This window comes from Eurypyga helias, unplaced genomic scaffold (genome assembly GCF_000690775.1).
Source record: "Eurypyga helias isolate BGI_N326 unplaced genomic scaffold, ASM69077v1 scaffold1498, whole genome shotgun sequence".
NCBI lineage: Eukaryota > Metazoa > Chordata > Aves > Eurypygiformes > Eurypygidae > Eurypyga > Eurypyga helias.
This window is the reverse complement of record NW_010267346.1, coordinates 28,162-51,588: the sequence shown is the minus strand read 5'-3', so window position 1 is coordinate 51,588 and position 23,427 is coordinate 28,162. Positions and strand designations below refer to the sequence as shown.

Sequence of the window (23,427 nt, the reverse complement as noted above, 5' to 3'; positions counted from 1 at the left end):
GAAGTCCCTTCCTGCTTCTTCAGTAACAGATGTGGAAATGACCGAAGATGCATTTCCATCTCCGCTGTGGGATGTGGTGTTTGCGCTGCTGATGTTCCAGCTGTCGTTACGGTTGTGTTCTCAGCTGGCTGGGAGGGGCAGAAAAGGGCTGTTGCTGGTAGAACAAGATGCATGTTTGCTGGCAGCCCCTGAATCTCAGCTCTTGCAGGCTGCCCCACGCTGTAAATTAGCTTCTGTTTCTGCTTGGCAGTTGGCACTTGGTTCATTTGTAGATGCTAATTGTACTCTGATGTTATCAACAGCAGGTAATTGAAAAGGGCTTGATGAATTACTTAATTTCCCTTAATAGCTGAGTCTTCAGAAGCTGAATGAGGAAGATAAGGTGAACTGGAGAAAACAGCACAGTCCTAGCTTTCTAATTAGTGTTGCGAATCTCCTCCTTTACACAAATTAGGGCAAATATGTGAGACAAAATAGGTTTGTGAGGTAGAAGCGCTTGTGGGTTGCTTAGCGTTGGGGAGCAGTGAGCATTGATAACATTTCTGTTGGCGGGACAGAGCAGCCAGCAGGCAGGAGGACCGGGGGGATGAAGCCTTGCATCTGGCTTTCTCAAACCCTGATGTAAGGGCTTTCCCAGAGAACAGCAGCAGATGCATCTAGCAGAGCACGAACTATGTGCCCCGTCTCTGCCGCCAGCACAGGGCTGGTCTTGGGGAGGCGTGAGGGATCCAGCGGTCTGTGACAGGGATAGAGGAGCCCACGTGGAGGAATGGGATTTTGGATTGTCCAAGTGGGGAGCAAGGCGAGGGGTGAACTCTGGGTCCTTGGTGGGGGAGATGGAGTTGGCCTGGGTTATGCTTGGGGATCACACTGGCTTTTCCCAGCTCATGGTCAGGGCTGAGGGAAGGTTCCTCCTGCTGTGCAGCTTAACTTAATGTGTTTTGTTTCTGGTGGAAGCCGACCAGAAGGTGTACAGGCTGTTCTGATGGCGTAGTTCCTGGGAGGTGGCATGGCTGTGTTCAGCCCTGAGCACCTATAAAATAAATGGGGGTGGATGTGCTCTGAGCAGCGCTGGCAAACCTTCAGGCATCAGAACCACTTTCATTCGCCTCCCCTCCGAAGCACGCGCAGCTTCCTGGAGAATTGCCCCAGTCCTTTCTGAGCAAATCCAGAAAACTGAGGAGATTCAGTCTGGGGAAATGGTAGCTGTTGCTTGGTTTTGTTTTTCTTCCCTACATCAGTGCGGCAATGAGCCATCTTGGGTCTTCCGTATTGTCGCCTCCTGGTTTTGTGAGCCCTTTGCCATTGGGCAGACTCTTCTTTTGCTAGAAGAGCAAGCAAGCTTAATTCAAGTTCTGTAGTATTTCTTCTAATTGCCTGTATGTTCAACGTAGTCTACTCAGCATCATAAAAAAATCCCAACGCACTGGTACAGAGATGTTGAGATGGGCTTTGCAATTTGCTGCAAGTGCTGCTACTTGCTGCTGTTGCTTTGCCTCATCCCAGGATGAAACAGGCACTGCTGCAAGAGGAAGCAGCTTGCTCTTCTTCCTCAACCTTCACGGCACTCACTTGCGGTTTAAATGCTTTCACCATTTGGCTGGCTCAAAATCAGTCAAGTTTGGGCTAGAAAATTCATCTTAATATTACTATTCATCTTACAGCAGCTTTGGATTTTATGATGCTTTTAATAGGTAATTCCAGAAATTTTTGGGTTATTTTTGTAAAAAAGGGAAGAGTTTTGGTGCAGTAGAGAATGTTTTTCTTGTGCTGGATTTAAGCCTAAATATAACTTTCAGTTGGTATGCTGACTCAGCCACTCTACACTTTGTATTAGAATAGTTTTCCTAGCTTCTTGAGTGCAGGGTCTCACGTTTCAGCTGTTATTTGGCTATGTTTTAATGTCTCCTCTGTCAGAGTTAAGTTATACTGGAGAAAGAGAACATGCAGTTCTTGTTGAGAAAGTCTGTTAATGTTGTTTAAAATGCATCCAGTACCAATTAAAAAGTCAAGTCTTAATTGTCTCTTTCATCTAATCCACATGCAAAACAAAACCTCATCAAAATAACCATGCTGACAGGCAAAAAAAATGTATCTCAATGCGTGTTTCCAAGCCAGAATGTTAGAGTTGGCCTCTTTGCTGAAGCAACAGAAATTTTCTGTTTGCATTTCACTGATTTAGATGGAAAGCTCTCTGAAGTGTACTATCTAATGCTGAGCAAGACAGACACGGAATATAACATAGCCCAGCTGCTGCAGTGCTCTGCGGGGAGATATAACGCGCTCCGTGACTCAGTAAGCAGAAGGTAATGGACTGAGGGCAAGTCACAAGTTATCAAGCCCTTCACAGCGAGAAGATGTGGAGTTTAACCAGAAATCTCCGATTGTCAACCTTTGCGAAGCAGATGGCGTTTCCAAATGCCAAGGCTCCATGTAGAGAGCTGGCTCTTCAGCCTCTGCTGCTCTTAAGGGTTCCCATTGCAATGGAGAGAGGGCACTTCAGATTATTAATACAACGCAATTTAAAGTGTCTCCCTTGGTGCTTAGCATCTCTTTGCAGTTACAAGAGAACTTCTGTGCCTGACTCCACGTGCTTGGCATGTTGTCCCAACGTGCCAGGTACTTTCTTTTGGAGCATTTTTTGCAATTAGGGTCAAAAAATGGTGGATACATTGGCCATCTCTTCCCCAGCTGCCGAAGGACCGGCTAACTCGCCCAGGACCCCTTTCCTTCGTCTCTCGCCGCTCGCAGGCACGCTCATCCCCAGCTGCATCGCAGCAGAGCACACGTCAGACGGCAGGCGCTGTTGGGCTCTCCTGTCATAGAATCATAGAATGGTTTGGGTTGGAAGGGACCTTAAAGATCATCTACTTCCAACCCCCCTGCCATGGGCAGGGACCCCTTCCACTAGACCAGGTTGGTCCAAGCCTCATCCAGCCTGGCCTTGGCCACTTCCAGGGATGGGGCATCCACAGCTTCTCTGGGCAACCTGTCCCAGTGCCTCCACACCCTCTCTGTGAAGAGTTTCTTCCTGATACCTAATCTAAACCTCCCTGATTTCAATTTATACCCATTACCCCAGCCGAGGAGGGGGCTGGGACGTGGTTTACCCACCCCGTGGGTGAGCAGAATCACTGCTGCTCGGTTTCCGCTTTCAGCATGTTCGTGTTTCATTCTGAAAGAGCAGGTTCAGTCGGGAGCGACGTTACCCCGGGCAGAGCTGGAGGCCACAGTGCAGCTGTGAGCCCATCACGGCGTTCTGCACTGGCTAATGCCAGTGGGAAGCTGGAGATCCCTTTGACTCCTGCTGTAACTGCCTACCAGGCTTTAGCACAGGAGCTGCAAAGACTGTCCCAAAGTTAGTCTGGCACTCTCTCTCTCACCAATTTGTTGCCTGAATAGGAAATATTGGTGATTCACATAGGCAGAATGTAACTTTTATGATTATTTTGCTCATATCTTAAACAGGTTTTGACCCCATTCTATCTGTATTCATTATTAAGGAAAGAAAGCTTGTGAGTTAATGTAATTTGTGCCATTTTTGATGCTTCACACTATGTTAGTCAGTAAAGGCTATTTCTGGCTGTCTCCCCTCATGTCTGCTGGGTTCTTGTCTTGGGTCTGTTCTGCTGTATCCTTCGTGTGCTATTCCAGAATGCAGTCTAGCTGCCTCATCAGACAACTGTCTTTGAAGTCAATAATTATAGCTGCAAGAGTGAGTCAGAATGCTGATGTTTGGCAGTCACAGTGTGTTTCTGGATCCTTCTTCCTGAAGTGCCACAGCAGATGGGTGACAGCTTGAGCAAATTAGTGTGATGGCAAACTTCATGGGTGAGGAGAGCACAGCTTTGTTCTCTGTTATGCTACTTGGTTTTGTCCTGGGTATCTCCTGGTAAACATTTGCTCACTGTTTTTCTCCTTTCTTGGCAGTAAAGAGGCTGACTAAAACATTTAGAACTGTGAAGGCTTCATCTCCCATCCATCTACGAACCTCATTTTTGTCTGTTGAGGAATGCACAAAGAGAGAATATATTTGGTAGGTGATGATTTTGGAGTCTGAGTCAGAACCTTTCCTTCCTGGGCCGTCCTTTGTAATTACCCCTGGCAAATGATGGAAACATACCAGGAGGTGCTGTGTGGGGTCTCTTACCAGGTTCCTCTCTTCCCAAGAGCAACCTGAATTTTTTAGATCGAATTCTGGGAATTTGCTTGAACAGGGCTTGCGACAGAGAGCAGCCTTTTTGGTGGATGTCGTATCCAGGGTGAAAATCCATCCATAGCCTCTTCAGAGAGTGGCAGCACAGGCTGTTTCAGTAACCTGTTGCCCTAACCTCTAGTATGGATTTTACTTCTCTGGCTGCCGTTTGCCATGATCTGTGTCTGATTTGCCATCTTGTCTCCCTGTTTCCTTCTCCTTTATGCAGGACAGGAGAGGTGGGTGTCCTGGGTCAGGAATTCCTATTATCTCCAGCCCCAGATAATTCTTTTCTTATCTATCCTCAAGTTTAGTATGAAGTGGCAGTGGGAGACAGTCTGGGCTGGGTCAGCATCCCTGACACTCCCTCTGCATTGTGGGTTCTGCCATCTTGAGGGAGAGGGGCAGTGACAGTGAACATAGGACTTCCTACTGGCATCCTCATCTTTCATCCACCACCCCTGAGGACACAGTGTGTGAGCTGTCAGTGGCATTTTAATGCTGACCACTGACTTTTCTTGTTCCTCAGTGGGATTTCTTCAGGGTGCTTAAGCTTTGAGGTTGAGCTGTGGCATTCTGTCTGCTCACTGAGGTCTCCTAAATGTCCTTGGATACCAAAGATATTTCCTTCTCTATCAAGTCAGCTGTGTATTTGCCAAAACAATCTCCAGTGCTACCAGAGATGTTAATCCAAGGAGAGTAAAAGGGCTGGGATGGAAAAATAAGGATAGGGACTTTGTGGCAGGAAAAATAAGGATAGGGACTTTGTGGCAGGAGTAGGATTCACATCGTGTGGCTGGTGACCCATGGGTGGCCAGAGGAACCTCAGCATGACTGAGCATCTTGTGCCCTGCACACAGCAGTGGTCTGGCCTGAGGGCTGTCATGGCTAATAGATACCCTACTGCAAGAGCTGTTTGGAAGAATTTTTGGGGCACAAGAGAAATTGTAAGCTGAAGTATGGATTTCACACCAAGCTCCTGGCCTTCTCTCGTAATACGTTTTTTTAAATATACCAGGTGCTAAAAGCAGGAACTCGTGCCACACTGCTCCAACACCCCTGCAGGCAGACATCTTTGTGGGAGTTTTTCTCAGCCTACATTTTCCCCTCTCAGTGCCATGTGGACAACAGAAGCACCAAATCACAGGCCAGACCTGCTTAGTTATCATCGTGGTTTCTCAGATAGCTAGATTTGGGGAGATGGATATTAAATAGGGTAATTATTGTGTGTTGCAGATGAGCAGAATCCCTTGCAGCCCAAAATGAGCCTCTCTTATCCTAAGAGGCATCTGGTCTGTTTCTTGCAGTTGTTTCGTTGCCAAAGACTGCAGTTAAGGAGCTTGCACTGTGCAGGACATGGGAAAGAATGTGAAACAGCTCACGCTTGACATGGCTTGCAAATAAAACATACATGAAACTAGTAGCAGGGTAGAGTCCGCATCCCCTGGGAGTAAGTTGTGTGTCTGCATCCAGAGCCAAGGTTGTCACTGGCTTTGACAAGAATTCTGTTTAAGTGTATAGCTGAGGATAGACTGAGGACGGGAAAACAGTTGCCATTTGATGGGAGGCAGGGCAGGATGCTTGGAAATCAGGGCAGGGATGGCAGCTTGTACAGAAAGGATGATGGAAACCCACTGAGTAGCAACAGCACCGCAGGGTGGCTCTCCGATTGCTCTTGTTTCTGTTGGTGATTGCTAATTGCTACAGGCTCTCCTTGTAGTCTCTCTGTAAGATCTGGGGGGTGTGGGTGTTTCCAGCCCTGTGGTGGGAAAGGTCTCCATGCTCTTCTGAGTTCCTCCTGGTGCCTGACCTTCCAGATGGTCCTGTTACTCTGTATTTCAGCCTATTGGCATCTGCAAACCTCAGCAGTTGTGGCTGGTAGCTCCTGGCAGTGTCCTGGTGACATTTTTTCCTACTCTTTTCCTTCAGAAACAAGGCTATGGTTTATTTCTCAGTGTGACACACTTGGGCTTAATGAAGCATACGGAAATGATCTATGAACATGCTTTTATAGAGAGGCTTGCTGGTGAGTTCATTCACATCCTGCAGCAACCTCTTCTGCCTGGGATGGTGTTGGTGATGTCATGACTTGGTGGCATAAGCATTTTTGGGAGGGTGGCCTGAGAGCAAGCAGTCTGTGTGCTGTGCAGCACCTTGGCAGCACAAGCTGTGGCTCATGGAGGCAGACGACGTGTTCTTGAGGCAGTATGTGCTCCAGCAGTAAGGGATGGCCATGTTGCCGGTGTAATTCCTTGGCCCGTGAGTGATTGTTTCTGGCCTCAGACACTCTCCCAGAAAAGCTGTAGAAGCTCAGAGTTACCAGGGGAATCTGTGATTAAACCGAGGGAAGTGGGAGCTGCCTCCTGTGGCATTGAATGCATTGTGCGTTTTAACAGTGATGTCTTGTTTGCTTCCCTGTCCTACTGTAGGGCTGTTCTGGACCTTTGGCACTCCGATGGTGAAAATAATTTCCAGGGTTGATGCCCCTCTGTGGTTACACCGGCACTGATCTGTAAATCGATCAACTCTTCTGTGTCCAATGGGAATTGCGTTTGTCTGTCTTTACCAGAAATACGTAATTCAGTGGGTAGTTTCTTCTCCTCGGGCTTCCGGATGGTGACTCCCTGGCCTCGTAGTCTTGAAGCACATGTCTTTGCATAGTTTACTGCTCATTTTCATCACCCCATTCTTGTTGCTCTGGTACGTTATGTTGTCCAGTCTTTCCTCCGTAGTAATCCCATCCTTCTCTGTGTCAGCAGTGCTTCTTAACTGGGTTCCATCAGTTCATCTCGGGTAGCACTTGCTTCCTTCGTGCCAAAGTCACCACTAAACATCTGCAATAAGGTTTGTCCTCTTTGCTGCTTTCTGACTCTTGACTAAGAGGAATCTCATCCAAGAACAAGTTATCTAGGCAGTCAGCTGAACTCAGATTTGCTTTTAACTTGTTTTTTGTCCTATCTGTCCCTTTTCCAGTCACACCTGATTCCTCGGAAGAGGCAGAGAGTGGTGCTGGTTGAGAACAACAGCATGTCTTGTCTCCTTGACGAGTCTGTCTGTTTAGCAGTAAGGGCTGAGGAAAAGCTTGCTCATCCTCTTACTCTGGAAACCCTGGGTTTTCAAGGGTGGTTTTCAATGAGCTGTGTGTGCAGCATCCTCACAGCTGGGGCTGCTGCATTGCGTCTCACTGGGCAGGGCCCGGCTGCCTGCGTTGTACCCGAGGCATCCCGAGGTGCTGGCTGGGAGGGAGACAGGTCTGTGCACCAGCTCAGGCACCACTTGCTCTTTCCAGGGGAGAGATTTAGCTAATTCCATCTTTTTTAGTTTCTGAAGCAATGGGCTGCTTTCACAGCGACTGTTTCTTGCGGTTTGGAAGTTATGTAGGTTTGTGTCCAATCCAATTCCACCCCTGTAATTACTTTGTGGGGTTTCTGCAGAAATCGGTGGTCTTCCCTGCGAGCGCCCTGCTGCGTGTGGGAGCATTGCCCAATCTCTCCACAGAGGTTGTAGGGTCACTTAGCTTAGTTCATCCCGTCCTTGCTGCCACCACCTTCCCTCGTCGTACCAGAGGGAAGCATCAGCAGGCTTCAGCCAGAGATGGAATAGCTAAGACCGATCAATTAGAGCCGCAGGCTCGTTGGAGCTGAGGAAGGATTTGGCCAGCAGCTGGACTAAGACACCAGCCCCTCCTGCCATGAGCTCTAGCTTTGATCACAACCGCAGTGCAGGGGGAGAGAAACAGCTGTCTTGAGCAGCCAAGTGTTTGCTGTTTTGATCCTGGTTTGTTCTGCCCTTGTTTTTTAAATTGCCTTCTCTTGAAGCCTCATGTTAGTAGGAAAGTGAGGAAATTTTTGAATTACTTGCTTTGATAGAAATACAAGTCATCCAGCCAGGATGCTTCATGCTGATTTAATGGAACTTGGGTTTTCAGTCCTACATGAGTTTAAAAAATGAATCTGCGAGGTCCAAATAGCCTCAGGAAAGCAAATTTCAGCCCTCGTGTTCCAGACTCACTTGGAAATTTCTCTTTAAAAGGACAAGCCAAGAGGAGGCTGATACGCAGGGCCTGATCACAGCATGCTGCGCTTGCTGGTGCCTGGGGAAAGCAGCCACCTCCTGACCCTCCACATCTCTTCCCTCTCAGGACGTTGGCTGTGATACGGAGACAGAATTTGGAAGCTGTTTTGTTTAGGGACAGGGAAAGAACTGAGGTTGTCTTCAGGTATCAAGTAGCTGTGATGAATCTGCAGGATGTGTGTTTGCAGGGCCTCCTTCAGTGGCTCCTGCACCTCCAGACCTGTTCACAAGTATTGGCAAAGGAGCCAACTGTATTATTAGCAAAGAGTTTTATTGAAGAATAAATTGTAACATTAATGGATTCAGCGCTCCTGTTCCTGTGTCTCCTAACAAGTACAAGATGATTGGACTGAACTGAAAAACAAATTAAATGCTTTCTCAGTCAGTGGGTTGAGTGTGAGCTCTGGAGTCACCAGGTATCACTGATGAGGAAAAAAAGTAGCATATTTAAAAAGGAAAACGGGCATTTTGTAAGGCCAAACTGTCCAGTTGCATTAAACGTGTGCTTCTCGTGTAATATGAAACCTTCTCTGGGATTTGCCCGCGAGGAGTGAGGAAGCAGTCCCCTTGGGAAGGGCTGTGCCACGCCGGCTGTGCTGCACGCATCCGGGTGCTGTGGGGAACGGATGGGTGTCTCGTGGAGAGAGCCTGGGGAAAGGGCCAGGCCATGAGCTGTCGAGGGCCGGGCTGCCGGGAAGTCCTGGCAGAGCAGGGTGTTACAGAAGGGTTAGCACAGAGGAGTGGTTTTGTTGAGTCTGTTTCTGTTATTTTTCAGGAATCATTCACCAGATGAAGGGCGACTATGACACTGCACTGCGGCTGCATAAGACACATCTGTCCATAGCTCAGGAGCTGAGCGATTACGCGGCCCAGGGCCGGGCCTATGGCAACATGGGCAACGCTTACAACGCACTCGGCATGTATGACCAGGCTGTCAAGTACCATCGGCAGGAGCTGCAGATTTCTATGGAAGTAAACGACCGTGCTTCTCAGGCATCTACACATGGGAACTTAGCAGTTGCCTATCAAGCACTGGGTGCCCATGACCGTGCTCTGCAGCACTACCAAAATCATCTCAACATTGCCCGGGAGCTCCGAGACATCCAGAGTGAAGCACGGGCCCTCAGCAATTTGGGCAACTTCCACTGCTCACGAGGAGAGTACATGCAGGCAGCCCCTTACTACGAGCAGTACCTGCGTTTGTCCCCAGAGCTGCAGGACATGGAAGGGGAGGGGAAGGTTTGCCATAACCTTGGCTATGCCCATTACTGCCTTGGGAACTACGAGGAAGCTGTTAAGTACTACGAGCAGGATCTTGCCTTAGCAAAGGATCTTCATGACAAGCTGAGCCAAGCCAAAGCCTATTGCAACCTGGGCCTGGCCTTCAAAGCCCTGATGGACTTCAGCAAAGCAGAGGAGTGTCAAAAGTACCTGTTGTCCCTGGCCCAGTCTTTGAACAATTCCCAGGCCAAATTCCGAGCTCTGGGAAACTTGGGGGATATTTTTGTCTGTAAAAAAGACGTAAATGGTGCAATAAAATTTTATGAGCAGCAATTGAGCTTAGCCCATCATGTTAAAGACAGGAGACTGGAAGCCAGTGCTTACGCAGCCTTGGGCTCTGCATACCGAATGATCCAGAAGTGTGACAAGGCTTTAGGTTACCACACGCAGGAGCTGGAGGTGTACCAGGAGCTGGGGGAAATGCCAGGTGAATGCAGAGCACATGGCCACCTTGCTGCGGTGTATATGTCACTGGGGAAGTACACCATGGCCTTCAAGTGTTACGAAGAACAGCTGGAGCTTGGGCAGAAGTTGAAGGACCCCAGCATAGAAGCCCAGGTCTATGGTAACATGGGCATTACCAAGATGAACATGAATGTCATGGAGGAAGCTATTGGCTACTTCGAACAGCAGCTGGCCATGCTGCAGCAGCTCAGTGGAAATGAGTCTGTGTTAGATCGGGGCCGAGCTTATGGGAACCTGGGAGATTGTTATGAGGCTCTGGGAGATTTTGAGGAAGCTATAAAGTATTATGAACAGTACCTGTCTGTGGCTCAGAGCTTGAACCGTATGCAAGATCAGGCAAAGGCCTACCGGGGCTTGGGCAATGGGCACAGGTAAGGAGCACTGCATCTGTATTGTAATGACAGTGAAATACAAGTGCAAATGGATGTTGTGTTACTGGTGGGGTGTGTTTGTGTGGCCATTGTACATACGCACGGGATGTGGCATAGGAGTGAGTAACAGAGTCCTCTGGGTGCTGAGGACTGTGCTACTGGCTTAAATAGGAAGCTGGTCCTCTGGGTGCTGAGGACTGTGCTATTGGCTCAAATAGGAAGCTGGTGTTCATAAAATCATAGAATCATGGAGTGGTTTGGGTTGGAAGGAACCTTAAAGATCATCTACTTCCAACTCTCCTGCCATAGGCAGGGACACCTTCCACTAGACCAGGTTGCTCCAAGCCTCATCCAACCTGGCCTTGGACACTTCCAGGGATGGGGCATCCACAGCTTCTCTGGGCAACATGTTCCAGTGCTTCAAACTCGATGTTGCTTTGCCCTGAGAGGAAGAGAGGTTTATAGGGTGGCAGAAGAAGGAGGTTGATTCAAAAGTTCTGGGGATGTCTCCTGGGGGGAGTGTTTGTCTCTGCCTGAAGGGTTTGAGCTGGCCTCTAGAGGAAGTGTCAGAACATCTTCTTTCAAGATAATACCAGCAAAATAAACGCTGCTGTTTTCCTCCCTTGTAGGGCTATGGGAAGTTTGCAGCAGGCTCTGGTGTGCTTTGAGAAGAGGCTGGTGGTGGCACATGAGCTGGGGGAGGCATTTAACAAAGCCCAGGCTTACGGGGAGCTGGGGAGCCTGCACAGCCAGCTGGGCAACTACGAACAAGCCATTTCTTGCCTGGAGCGCCAGCTGAACATTGCTCGAGAGATGAAGGACCGAGCTCTGGAGAGCGATGCTGCCTGCGGCCTTGGTGGGGTCTACCAGCAGATGGGAGAGTACGACACAGCCCTGCAGTATCACCAGCTAGACCTGCAGATTGCGGAGGAGACCAACAACCCCACTTGCCAAGGCCGGGCGTACGGGAACCTGGGCCTGACCTATGAGTCCTTGGGCACCTACGAGAGGGCGGTAGTTTATCAGGAGCAGCACCTCAGCATTGCGGCACAAATGAACGACCTTGTAGCCAAAACTGTGTCTTACAGCAGTCTGGGCAGGACTCATCATGCCTTGCAGAACTACTCTCAGGCTGTGATGTACCTGCAGGAAGGTAAGAGGCTGAATTCTGCAGCACAGCATGTGTGGTAGGTGTGGAGGGAGGCCTGAAGGCATGGAGAGGAGTGAGGTACGGGGAGCATGGCACTGCAAGGATGTGTTTGATGCCTCTTGATGCAAAAGCTCTTGGGGACATCCGTACCTACTGTTAGGCATCCGTGTGCGTAGCTGTCCAAGCGGGCTGTTATGGTCAGCACGCCATGTGAGTCGGAGCCTTCTTGGTGTCCTGTAGCCAAAGCATTGCGACAATCAGTACCTTCCTGGGAGAGTCTCAGGCTCTGAGCTTGAATCCAGACTGCACCTGGCAGAGCCTCTTCATAAAGCTCGCTTGTGCCTGAGCCTAGAGGGTGTAAATCTTCTCTATAAATAGCATTGTGTACCAGGAACTGGCTCTGGGAAAACCACATCAGGTCGTGATGGATCTCTCTCATCCTGAGAGCAGGTCTCAAACTGATGTGTGCCTTGCTGATAGCCACCTGGCTTTTCCTTCTGCATTCAGGTGGGAGTGAGATCAGGTGGGTGAATGTCCTCTAAGCTGTGAGTGAAAACAAGTTGTGTTTGACAGGGAGGTGAGGGAGGTTCAGCCCGCAGTGTCCGGAAGCCATCTGCTGCTGCTGGGCGCTGGGGCCGGCACTGGCTTGTGAGTTGTGCTGCTGCAAGGGAACAGCACACAAGCAGCATCTGTTCAAGGTGGTGGCACTCTGATGGAGGAGATGAGCAGTGTAGCTGGAGTGATGAAGCTGGAAACCAAAGGATTAATTACATCAGTTAGTCTGGTTTTCCTGAAACTGACCTTGGCAGGCTTCCAGCATGCTGAGGGATTAAGTTGGAAGGGGAGAAATTAAATACAGCTCCTTCTCCTGGTGTGATGCAGAATTCCTGAAAAGCCTGCAAATGCTGGCTGCTGCTGAGCTGCGTGGTCGTGGCCAGGGCCCGCGCTCCCCGCTCCGTGGGAAACCTGAAGTGCCTGGGAGGAGGCCTCCCTGTTGTCAACAGGGCCCAGGGAGGCGAGAGGTTTGGAGCATGGCGGAAGGAGGGACGGCACAGAAGGTGCTGCTGGAAGGGAAACGAGCTCCAGGTTGTTCATGCCAGGACCCTGCCCTCTGCTCTGGTTCAGCCTGCTGGAAGGCTGGGAATTCCCAGTGGAAACAAGCCAGTAATGTGGCAAGAAATGTCTTTCCTGGCAGTGCTTGGCAGTTCAGTGATTTTTTTTTTTTTGTCTGTGTGGCTTTTAAGGTTTAAAAGTTGAACTTCCTGGTAGGGGCTTTCTGAGTGTGTCTCAGGAGTCTGCACCTTAACCTCATGGCAGGAGGTCGTGGTCCATGGAAATGTCTGTCTTGCTGAGGCACTTCTCAGGCTGGTGCCAGTTTAGGTGTCAGCAGCAGCTGCGTGGCGCTGTCCTGCTTGGCCTTTCCCTGCTCGCAACTCCATGGCTGTTTTTCCCTCTGAGGAGCCCTGCCTGAGGCAACAGCCCCCCGACTGCTGAGGCAGAAGTGTTCCACCTGGGTGCCAAAGCCCCTTCCCCCTTGGCCCTCTCTCACTCTGACTCTGTTTCAGGACTGAGGCTGGCAGAGCAGCTGGGACGCCGAGAAGATGAAGCCAAAATCCGCCATGGCCTCGGCCTCTCCCTCTGGGCCAGTGGGAACCTGGAAGAGTCTCAGCACCAGGTACACCATGTTCTGCCCCGTGTGGAGGGACTTGTGTCCCCTGAGCCCTTTGGGTCTCCTGGTCCCCAGGGGCAGAAACGCCTGGTGCGTCCTGGGGAGGGTGTGTAATGTGCTGAACTGACTCAGGCCCGTCTGCCTTCCTGCTCCATCTGACATCACCTCACCCCTGCCAGGGATGCTGCCATCCTGAGGCCTGTCACACCCCCCTGCCTGAGGGTGTGTTGGCCCTGGATCCCCCTGCTTTCCCAGACAGTGCTTTCTGCTGTGTCTGTAAGGAACTCAGCGTGGCTCTTTTCCCTCCCAGCTGTACCGGGCCTCGGCACTGTTTGAAACCATCCGACACGAGGTGCAGCTGAGCACAGATTACAAGCTGTCACTCTTCGACTTGCAGACATCCTCCTATCAGGCCCTGCAGCGAGTACTTGTCAGTCTCGGTAAGAGATGCCATCATACGCTGAGTCCGAACTCCAGGCTCATGCCGAGAGTTCAGCTGAAGTTCTGGGGAGGCAGTTCATGATACATCCTTCAGTCCTCATCTGTTTGACACAGCACAGCATTTCTCTGCCAGCACAGAAATAAGGGTGACCTTTGGGTTTCAGGCACCTTTGGATCTTCTTTCTTGTATCTTTTATTTGCCTTTCTGTGGCTCATTTTCTTATGCAACATGTTATTGCCTGCAGCTAAGATGACCTGTGGGACTGTATTCCAGCACAGAGAAACTCCAGAAATAAGTGCTGTCACCCTGCTTCCCCAGGTTTTAGTTCAGGTTGGGATAGCAGCTGTCCCTGTTCCTGCACATGATGTGCAGACCATGTTGGTGTCAGGTCTGAGAAATGGCTTTGTTTTTTTCAGGTCACCATGATGAAGCATTGGCAGTAGCAGAGCGAGGACGAACGAGGGCATTTGCTGACCTGCTCGTGGAACGTCAGACTGGGCAGCAGGACTCTGATCCCTATTCTCCAGTGACCATTGACCAGGTCCTGGAGACAGTGAATGGCCAGAGGGGACTTGTTCTCTACTACTCACTGGCTGCAGGTTACCTTTACAGCTGGCTGCTGGCTCCTGGGGCAGGTGAGGTCCTTTTTGGAGATAAGAGACTGTGTTACAAAGGGAGAATTGTACCATTTGTAGCTAGAAATAAATTGGGGACCAGAGTGAATGTAAGAGGGAATCCTTTCATCTAGTACCTTAAAGCCGAATAGACTGAAAACTATGGCATAACCACAGCAATAATGACAGAGAAGTGCTTATTCAGGGCTTTGATGTTCACCTGGAGATGGAAATGTTTCACGTGTTTAATATTTCCATTTTTCAAGCTCCAATCTGTATATATTTCCCACAGGGCAGAGCAGTAATGAGATTCCAAGTATGTTGGCTCTGTGAGAATCCTCTGTGCATAAGAATCCCTACTTTAATTATATTTCTGTGCCTTAGCCTTACAAAAGCTTTTGACATTTATTCACTGAAGTGGAGTGCAGAAAACAGAAAGGCGTCCTCACTTCCTGATATGCCATTGAACTGCCTGATCCTCTGAATTCTTCTCATATGAATGTGGAAACACTTATCACAGAGGAGCAAGGAGGATTAATTTGAAGAGGATTGCTTTTTGCAGACAGCTGTTGTTCATTATCTAATAAGGCGATGACTGGAAATTTTCATGAGTCCTTTCTGGATATAATTTAATAATTGCAGCCCTTCACCATGACAAAGCTAAAGAGATAAAAAGCAATATTTAGATTGCATCAGAAATGCTTCAGAAGGGAAGCAAACATTCACACGTGCCTGACTTCAGATGGGATGACAGTGATTGGAAGTTAGGCCTTTTGGGGGCATTTTGCCACATTATGTATGTGAGTGTAAGATGGTGTTGTCCTCCTGTGCACCAGGTACTAATTGGCTCTTCAGGCCTGTAGTTTGCATAATAAAATATCACTGATTCTGTAGCATTCATATCAATCTGAGCTTACTAAAATGATACGGATCAGAAGCGTAGGGTTTACCACTAGGATTCCTGACCAGTCTGCTCTTTGCCAGTGGTTGCACTCTTCAAGTACGTGGCTTTGTGACTGCCTGCTTGAAGGCACTGTCAGGTGTTGGGGAGGAGAGGGACTGTGGTGCTTCAAGAGTTCCACTTGAGCAGCATTGCTGAGGAGCTCTCCAGCAATGCCTCCAACCCACCCACGGTGACCTCTGCTTGTGTCGTTAGTGCTCACCGAGAGAGTAGTTTCAGTGGCAGGCCAGGCTCCTCGTTATCCCACTGACATGGTACCCTTAGAGCCTCTTCATTGATTCTGTTTTTGCTGCTGTTGCTGCAGAAGGAGCTGTTTTATCCTTTATTCCTCCACTCTTCTTAACTGGTTTAATAATTTATGCTGTCAAGGCAAATGGGGCACCCAGAGCAGCCTTTTACTGTTGATCACAGGCTGTAGAATTAATTATATCAGGAAGGATATGCTACTCTGAGTGGAAGAAGGTTTTGTCTGCAGTAATTGTTGAATTCTTAACGAAACAGTGAGTGTCCTTTATCTGGTTTACCCACTGTGAAATGCTGTCTTTTAATATTTTACTATGCATTAATCCATCTTTTCCTTTCTTTGAATATAATATATTCTCATGCATAGGAGTGAAATGAAAAATCTTGGTGTGATGTGAGGAGGTTCTCCACTCTTGTTCAGCATTTGAGGCTTGTGTGTTCAATTTATGTGATCAGAGGCTGTTAATAGGTATTTTTTATGTGCGTCTATTGAAATGCGAATTTCCTTGGTAGGTGCCTGTATGCAAGATCTGTTTTATAATTTATATGAGAGTGCTGCAATAGCAAATGCATTCTGAGCATCTCATAAAAGCTCCGCTCTGCCTTTGTACCTTTGAGCCATCATCTGCAAAGTGCAAAATCAGATTTTAAAAAGCAAGGCTCTAATAGGAAATGCTGGAAAAGCCCTGTGGAGACATGGCACTGAATGCTTTGCCCCAGTTATACTGGAAATGCCAAACGCTGGGGCCTGGGCCACCTTCCTAGGGAGTTGCTGGCAGCACTAATCCTGCCCTGCAGAAATAACCTCATGATTCTGGTGCCTTGCAGGAATTCTGAAATTTCATGAGTATTATCTGGGTGACAGCCTGACAGAAAATGCCGGGGACTTCCACGAAGCCAACAGCATGACCCTGCAAACAATAACAAACTCTGCGCTGGAACAGTACATCTCCAGTGTGCGGGAGGCTCTGGGAGTGGATTCCTACTACACACGGTAAGTTGGGTTGGGGGGACTCTAACATCCTGGCTCGGGCTGTCCCACCTGAAAGCAGTTTATAACAGTCTGGGGTGAGCTAATGGGCTGAGAAGTCTGAGGACTGAGAGTCAGAGTAGGGCCAAATTTTCATTGCAGCAACAAAATATTGCTTTATTTTGTATTCATGGCTGGTTTTCTGCCAAGTAACTCTATATGCATATGCAAATAAGGTTTGATCCCATAGCCTGAGTAATGAATCTATAGATTGGATGGGGAGGCAGGTGCCATGTCTAACTGTAGATGGACAGATTCCATCCTACTTACAGTTTCCAGTGTAATTAATTCCCTTTCAAAGGTTTACTTATGAAAAACTGCAAATACCGTAGGAATGCCACCCCCGCTCCAAATAGGTTCCCATGTGGCTATAGCTGAGTAAATAATTTACAGTGAATTAATCCATCTGATGAGTTTCAGCAGAGAGGGAGGAACCTTATCCCAATCCATTACTCACATAGGTCCCACAACTATTTTTCCTCGGTTTTTGTTTATCCTGTAGATTTATGACAATTTAAGGGTTTTTTTTTTTTTGCTGATTTATACTCAATCTCATGATCTCTCATGGTATTTGGTTTGAGTATGAATATATTTTCTGTGCTGATACTTTTTCTCGGAGTGCTTCTCTCTGAAAAGCAGAGTTGGGGATGTCCCTGTTCTGGTGTGTTCTTTGTGAACGAAGTGTGTAAAGGGTGTGGTGACAGTTCAGGGGGCTGTTGTACGTGAACCTTGCTGCATAGTCATAAATTGCTTTACTTCAGGTGGGTTAGTGACACACCGGCAGTTTGCAGGTCTAGTTTACTACTAGTGCAAATGGGACTTAAATATATGTGTTGGCTGATTTTTTTTTTTTTTTTTTTTTTAACCAGCCTCCAAAACTGGTGTGAGTGGAGATGCTGGCTCTTTTAGGTTATACTGTGTTTTAGTCTTTTTTTTTAAGCTGTATTGCGTTTTCCTGCAGCATCGAGATTTGTGAGTGAAACTCTCGAGTGCCCAAGGCTGTGGGTACAGACATCCTTTTTCTCACTTAGTTTTGATGGTGAAAGCACTGACTGTGCTGCCCCAGCCCCCAGGAGCTGTAGGCAGCCTGTGCTAGTGGCTACCACCCCGCAGATCAGTCTTTGCATGACCCGCAGTCTGCAGAGGCAGTGCACTTCCAAACCTGGTGTTCCAGGTAGCGATGTTGGCCAAGGCAGAGGAAATTATGGCATTGATCCTCAAATCAATTTGTGCTCAGGGTTCTGTGGGCAGCTGGGAAGCTGTTCAGCTCTCCTAATTAATCCTTGTTCATCTTTTCTAATAGCTGATGCCTAGGTGGAGTGAGTTGGAGCACTGTTATGCAGAAAGCAGCAGTAAAACCAAGCTGTGCTTCATAGTCCCCACACCAGCTGTGTCCTCGGCTTAGTCCCCTTGATGCCCACACCTTAATCTGACAGGGTGGGAATCTTCCGTCAGATTGAAATAAGGACATAACGCCAGGCCTGAACTCCCTTTAGGTGTTTTAGCTCTGCAGAATGGTACCAGATTTCCTAGTTGCTTTCCCCAGGGCTTGCTCCAGTCTCCTACAGACAAAATTAATTCTCCCCTTGGGGCAGAGGGAACATGACACTGGGTTCTGTTGTGTCCCCAGTAGCCATAACGAAATTGGTTGCCGTCAGCTTGCTGGGTTTGAAGCTCCAAGAGGGCTGTGGACATGTGTGCTGGCCGCAGACAGTGAGTCCCTCCGTGCTTTCTTCCTCACGGGAGCGTCGGATGCTGGAGGGGAGTTGGAAGCCATCAGAGGTTCTGGACTCAGGCCTGGTAGATTGCTTTTGCCATTTTCACCAGTTGCAAAGTAAATTAAAGAATGTGTGTCTCTGCTGGGGTGCTGAATGTGTCCTGAAAGGTTCACAAAGCAGGTTGAACTCAAGTTGTGGTGACACATTCTCCTTGTTTTTTTAGGGAACCGAAGAGAAAGCTCTCCCTAAGATTTCCCCCCCCCCTCTTTGTACCAGGAAAAATACTGGATTTGTGAAGGTTTGAGCGAAGGTGTCTCTGTCTAATAAATCAGTGGTGCACAGTGCCAAGCTTATCTTTGCTTCTCAGTGCTCTGGCATTGCTAGTCTGGGGAATGCACATGCTGGGGTCCCCAGCCCGGCCTCCTGCTCCTGGAGCCTGATTCTGAGCCTGGGCCAGCTGGAAGAATTGTTTCAAAGAGCCGCTGCCAAGCTGTTTAGTATGAGCACTGGGGTGTGAGTCAGGAGTCGGTGCTGCGCACTTTGTGTGCAGCCTTCAGGGCCTGGCCAGGCCTTGCTGCTCTTGTCCAGCTTCTCCGAGAGACAGCGGCTCTCCAGCCTTAGGCCACTGCTGGAGACGTGAGCTGGGGCGGTCACAGCAGGGAAATGGCATTGCCTCTCTGGCCTACCCTCTGTCAGGAGGACAGCTCGAGTCCTCTGGCATGGGGCTGTCCGTTCTGCTCTTGGGCTGGAAGCGTTTCCCTTGAAAACCCACGTCTCTGGCAGGACCGTGAAGGCTTTGAGGCCTCTCTGGTTTGGGTATGGGGATAGGACTGGTGCTGCTGTGACACAGAGTGGCAAATGGCTCTGTGTGTGTGTGTATGTGTTCACCTCTCCTGTGGTTCCTCGGGAAGAGCCGGGGTTGTGTCATAAGGGGAGCGCTGGGTATCTGCGGGCTGTGCGTGGGGAACACGGCTGCGTTTCCAGGCTTAAATACGGCACAAGGGCTTAAACAGCAGAAAGTTTGAAATAATGTGTTCCCATTGAAGCGTACACAGTGCTGAAAAGCAGCCATTATTCCTGCTTGTCCAGGAACATCTGAGATAAAAGAATTGTGACGCTTTTAAAACTGTCAGGGAAAAAATCTGCAGAATGAGACTGGCTGGGTCGAGCATGATTTCAGCTCAGAGTTGTTAGCCAAGAAAGCTCATTACAATTAAAAAAAAGACTAAAAAAAAAAATCAAGGATCTGTGTATGTGTGCACTGCTTGGAAGATTCTTGGCAGCTGGCTAAACATTTATATCAATTTATGAATGGAATTCATTTCCCAATAATTGTCTGTATTTGCATAATGCCTTCAGGGCTGAGCACTATTTACTGGCATTATATCCAACATGGATAGAGAAGTTCGTCACCTGTACTACCAGAAAAGAGCTTGTCCAGACCACTGCCAGCTTGAGGAGATCTCGGGATTTTTTTGGTGTGTTTTGGGATGAGTAGATTTTTTTGGGTTTTGTTTTAACAGGATGGCTGTTGTGTCAGTCTCCTAAAGAACACAAGATGCTTTTTTTCCATCTTTTAGTGGAAATCCTCCCTAAAACCTGCCAGTCACCTGCTACATAAATTACTTGAGGGTTTCTGAAATCCCTTGAGATTGTTTGACATCATTAAAATTAACTTAATCCTGTAAGAGCTAACCAAATTGTACAGGCCCAGAGTCTTCATGCAGTGGGAAACTGAAGACAGACCAAAGTTTTGAGAGACTGCTTCAGAGTGCTAAGGCTTCTCAGTCCATAACCCATGGCCTTTTCTTAGGAGATATGGACAGTAGAATAAAAGAAGATTTGTGGCCACATTTGACCTGGCCAGGTTGCAAAGAAGGAGGAAAATAAACATCTCCCCAAACCTGAAAAATGTAAAATGAGCCATACATTGGTCTCCCAGACCAGAGGTGAAATTCAGTCAGAAAGAGGTGAAAAAGATGTCTACGTTGAGATGGTCAGTGTGTATCTAAAAGAAAACTTCTCTGCTTCACTGCCCTAGTATCCAAGGAAGGAAGCGATGTCAGAGTGATCCATGTGGTTTTGCAGCTGGGAGATAAAGGCGTGTGGTCTGCGGGGTAATTTCTCTCCTGAGGGATTTTGTTCCCTAGGGGTAGCTGCACAAGTTTCCCTTTCTGGTTCTACTGCTGTCTATAAACACTTCTGTAACCACAACACAGATGATCTGTAAATGATGATAGAAGATACAAAACAATTTGAAAAAATCTATGCTATTATTCTGAAAACTTCTGGTGAACATGGTGTTTGATCCTGTTTATCTGAGCATGACACTGGAGATCCTTTGGAAGGTCACCGGGCATTTATTATTGCCATTGGGGTCAGACAAGCTTTAGCCATCCAGTGAGATGAGGATTTAGGGATGCAGCCTGGCTAATGCACACCTTGTAAGCATTACTGAAATACTGGCAGTATCTGTAACAGATTTTGGACGTGATCAGGTGAGGTCAGGTGAGATAGAGGACATTTTTTATTTCGTGTGTTCCCTGTTTGTGTAACACCAGCAGCAACTCAGCTCCCTTTGTTAAGTTGTGCTTTGCCAGTGAAGGAAGCATACAGAGCTTGGAAAGCTGAAAAGGACGCACTGACACATGTTCTTAGGCAAATCAAGGGCTGAGTTGGTGTTTTCTGCAGATCTCAGCATTTCTGTGTTGTGCTACAGCTTCAAAAGTCCATACCTGCGGTGCCTGGGAATTCGGGTCCTGTATTTCCATCAGTGTAGGCAACAATAAACCCGTAAGAATGCCCGGGGCAGGAGGAGGGGATGGGGTTGTTACTCTCTTGATGCCTTGATGCAATCCAGGGAAAATTTGAGTTCAGCATTTGATTGAGGTTGAAAAATGTTTTCTCTCAAGCTGGCTGAGCATTTGTCACAAAGCTGTTGCTCTGTCTGGCATCAATGACTCCTCCACCCTGCTGTTCCCCCTGCAGAGCCTGTGCCAGCAGTGAGACTGAGAGTGAAGCTGGGGATATCATGGACCAACAGTTTGAGGAGATGAATAACAAACTGAACTCAATGTCTGATCCGACTGGCTTCCTGAGGATGGGCAGCAGGAACAACCTCTTGAACAGGTGAGAATACAGCACTGTGCGGTGGGGATCAGGAAGCAGACTGGGATGTCTTTGTGGTGGGCTTCTCTCTAAATTGCAGGTTTAGGGTGCAGCTGATGCCATTGCTCGTGGTTTGCCTGTTGCCCCAAGCTGTGGGGTCACAGAGCAGCAGATGTACTGTCCTCCACGGTTGCAGTAGCCATCCATTCTTCACAGCATGGATGTATCGGGAATGTTAAGCATCTTTCTTAGGAAAAAGGTCCCTATTTAGTACTGTGCAGCACTCTCCTGCTCTGAGCAGAGGGACCCATCGGTCCTGGAAGGGCATGCGGTCCTGTTGCTTTTTTCTTTAGAAACAGCAGTTTTCAGTAGGAAGGAGACAGGACAGGGACTGAAAGCATCATTGTGCCTCTTGTGGGAAGGAGGACCCCAGGCGCAGACGGAGACCTACTTAGGACTATGTATTTCAGAACTCAGTAGCTTGTTTTGGGAGATGTAGGGGGTGGCATCTTCATTGGGTTTCTGGGTGAATTTGGTAGCTTAAGGTGATAGCCAGCAAGGGCTTGTCAGCAATTGTTAACTGGTAACTCTGTCCTGAGGGGCAGCCATTTCTCATTTGCTCTTCTCCCAGCCAAGCGCTGGTTTTGACTGTCTGAACAATTGCAGAGGAACTCTGGTTTGTCCCTGCTGTCCTGCTGCGCACTTACTATAGAAATGCTTGTTTCTGTTGATCTTCACTGTTGTGCTAATTACCTGGGAATATGCTGCATTTCCAGAGTTCCAGGACAGTGCTCTAGCTGTGCAGTCTCCACTCATTTGCTGTCTCTTAGAGCTTGCTCAGGTGTTAGACTTTCACATTGCTGTGCTGCTTAGGGCAAGCATTTGAAACAAAAACTGAAGGCAGAATTTTTCCAGTGTTACCACTCTCCTGATGGAGAGGGGCTATGCAACCCAGGGTTTCTGGCTAGAGCTGAGCTCCAGCATGGATTGTGAACACAGGATAGCCCAGGCCTTTCTCAGCTGGAAAATAAAATGCAATCAGCCTGCAGTGTTGTGAGCCATCACTGGAGCTTGTGAGCTGTAACAGCATCCCCGTGAAACTGGGAGCTGCCTGTTGGCACCAACAACTGGCCTCTTTTTCTTTCCAGGATCTACAGCGTATCTGTTCAAGCTGCTGCATTGTTGATGAGCTATGAGTGCTTGCTAGTTTTGGATCAAACAGGCAGATCCTCAGAATTGCTGAGATGTTTTGCTAGTTCATCAGGCTTAGAAGGACAGGAGAATGCCCCGCTGGTTACCGGGGGAAAATATGATCCTGTTCTGCTCCAGGGAATGCTGATCCTCAGGAGCACTGCAGCGCCCAACCATGCAGCATCTATGTCTTTCTGCTCCATAGGAGCCAAGTGCCTTCCTTTGAACCCATATCCAGGAGCTTACCTCAGGTGCCTTGGCAGGTAACTAGTTCGCAGCTTTTAGGAGCAGCTCAGAGGTGGGGCAGCTTGTGCACCTAATTAAAAGCACACTCAGGAGCGCATCAAGAGATGCACTAGAAGCAGATGTGTCTTTGTTCTTGCCATGAGCACTGAGATGAAGAGAACAAGAAAAACAGTGCTGGATGGCCTGCCTACCCACGTTTTGCCCATCGATGGGGGCATACCAGGGGGTTCTAGTGGCAGAGGTGACACTGCCACGTCTGTTCTGCACCTGGCTTGCTGAGCCTTGGATTCAGGGTAGATGCTGTGGTTGTGCCCAAGCCTTTAAATACCTCCCGTATATAACATCTGTTCCAGTCCCATAGGTGATGAAACCGGAGGCTACAGAGTCTAGAAAGGCACTGTAGAAAGCATTAGCTGGCCTTTATACTGTGTGGCTCTTTATAATTAAGCTGTGTAGAGGGTTGCTGTGGCTCACAGCATGCAGCACACTAAGCCTGGGACAAGGAGACATTGCAAAAGAGCCCTGAAGCTTCAGGAAGGAAGCAGATGAAAATCTGCATGGAAAAGAGCAGATTAAGAAACAAAACGGGATCAGGCAGCATTTCTGTGCACTGATACAGAGCTCTAACAAGGAACTGTGAGCTCTTGGACTTTGGTTAAGCAGCAGAAT

The 23,427-nt window shown here is 48.4% G+C and overlaps 1 protein-coding gene across 1 annotated transcript in view; it reads left to right on the top strand.

The window, feature by feature from the left end:
* The window catches only part of TTC28 (tetratricopeptide repeat domain 28), a gene marked incomplete at its 5' end in the record, with an annotated part of 66,743 nt that overhangs the window by 23,258 nt on the left and 20,058 nt on the right, over positions 1-23,427 (top strand). Inside the window, 7 exon segments of the mRNA XM_010157363.1 lie at positions 9,045-10,386; positions 11,016-11,539; positions 13,102-13,211; positions 13,516-13,645; positions 14,064-14,282; positions 16,294-16,459; positions 21,202-21,342. Of these exon segments, the coding sequence (XP_010155665.1) occupies positions 9,045-10,386; positions 11,016-11,539; positions 13,102-13,211; positions 13,516-13,645; positions 14,064-14,282; positions 16,294-16,459; positions 21,202-21,342 (2,632 nt within the window).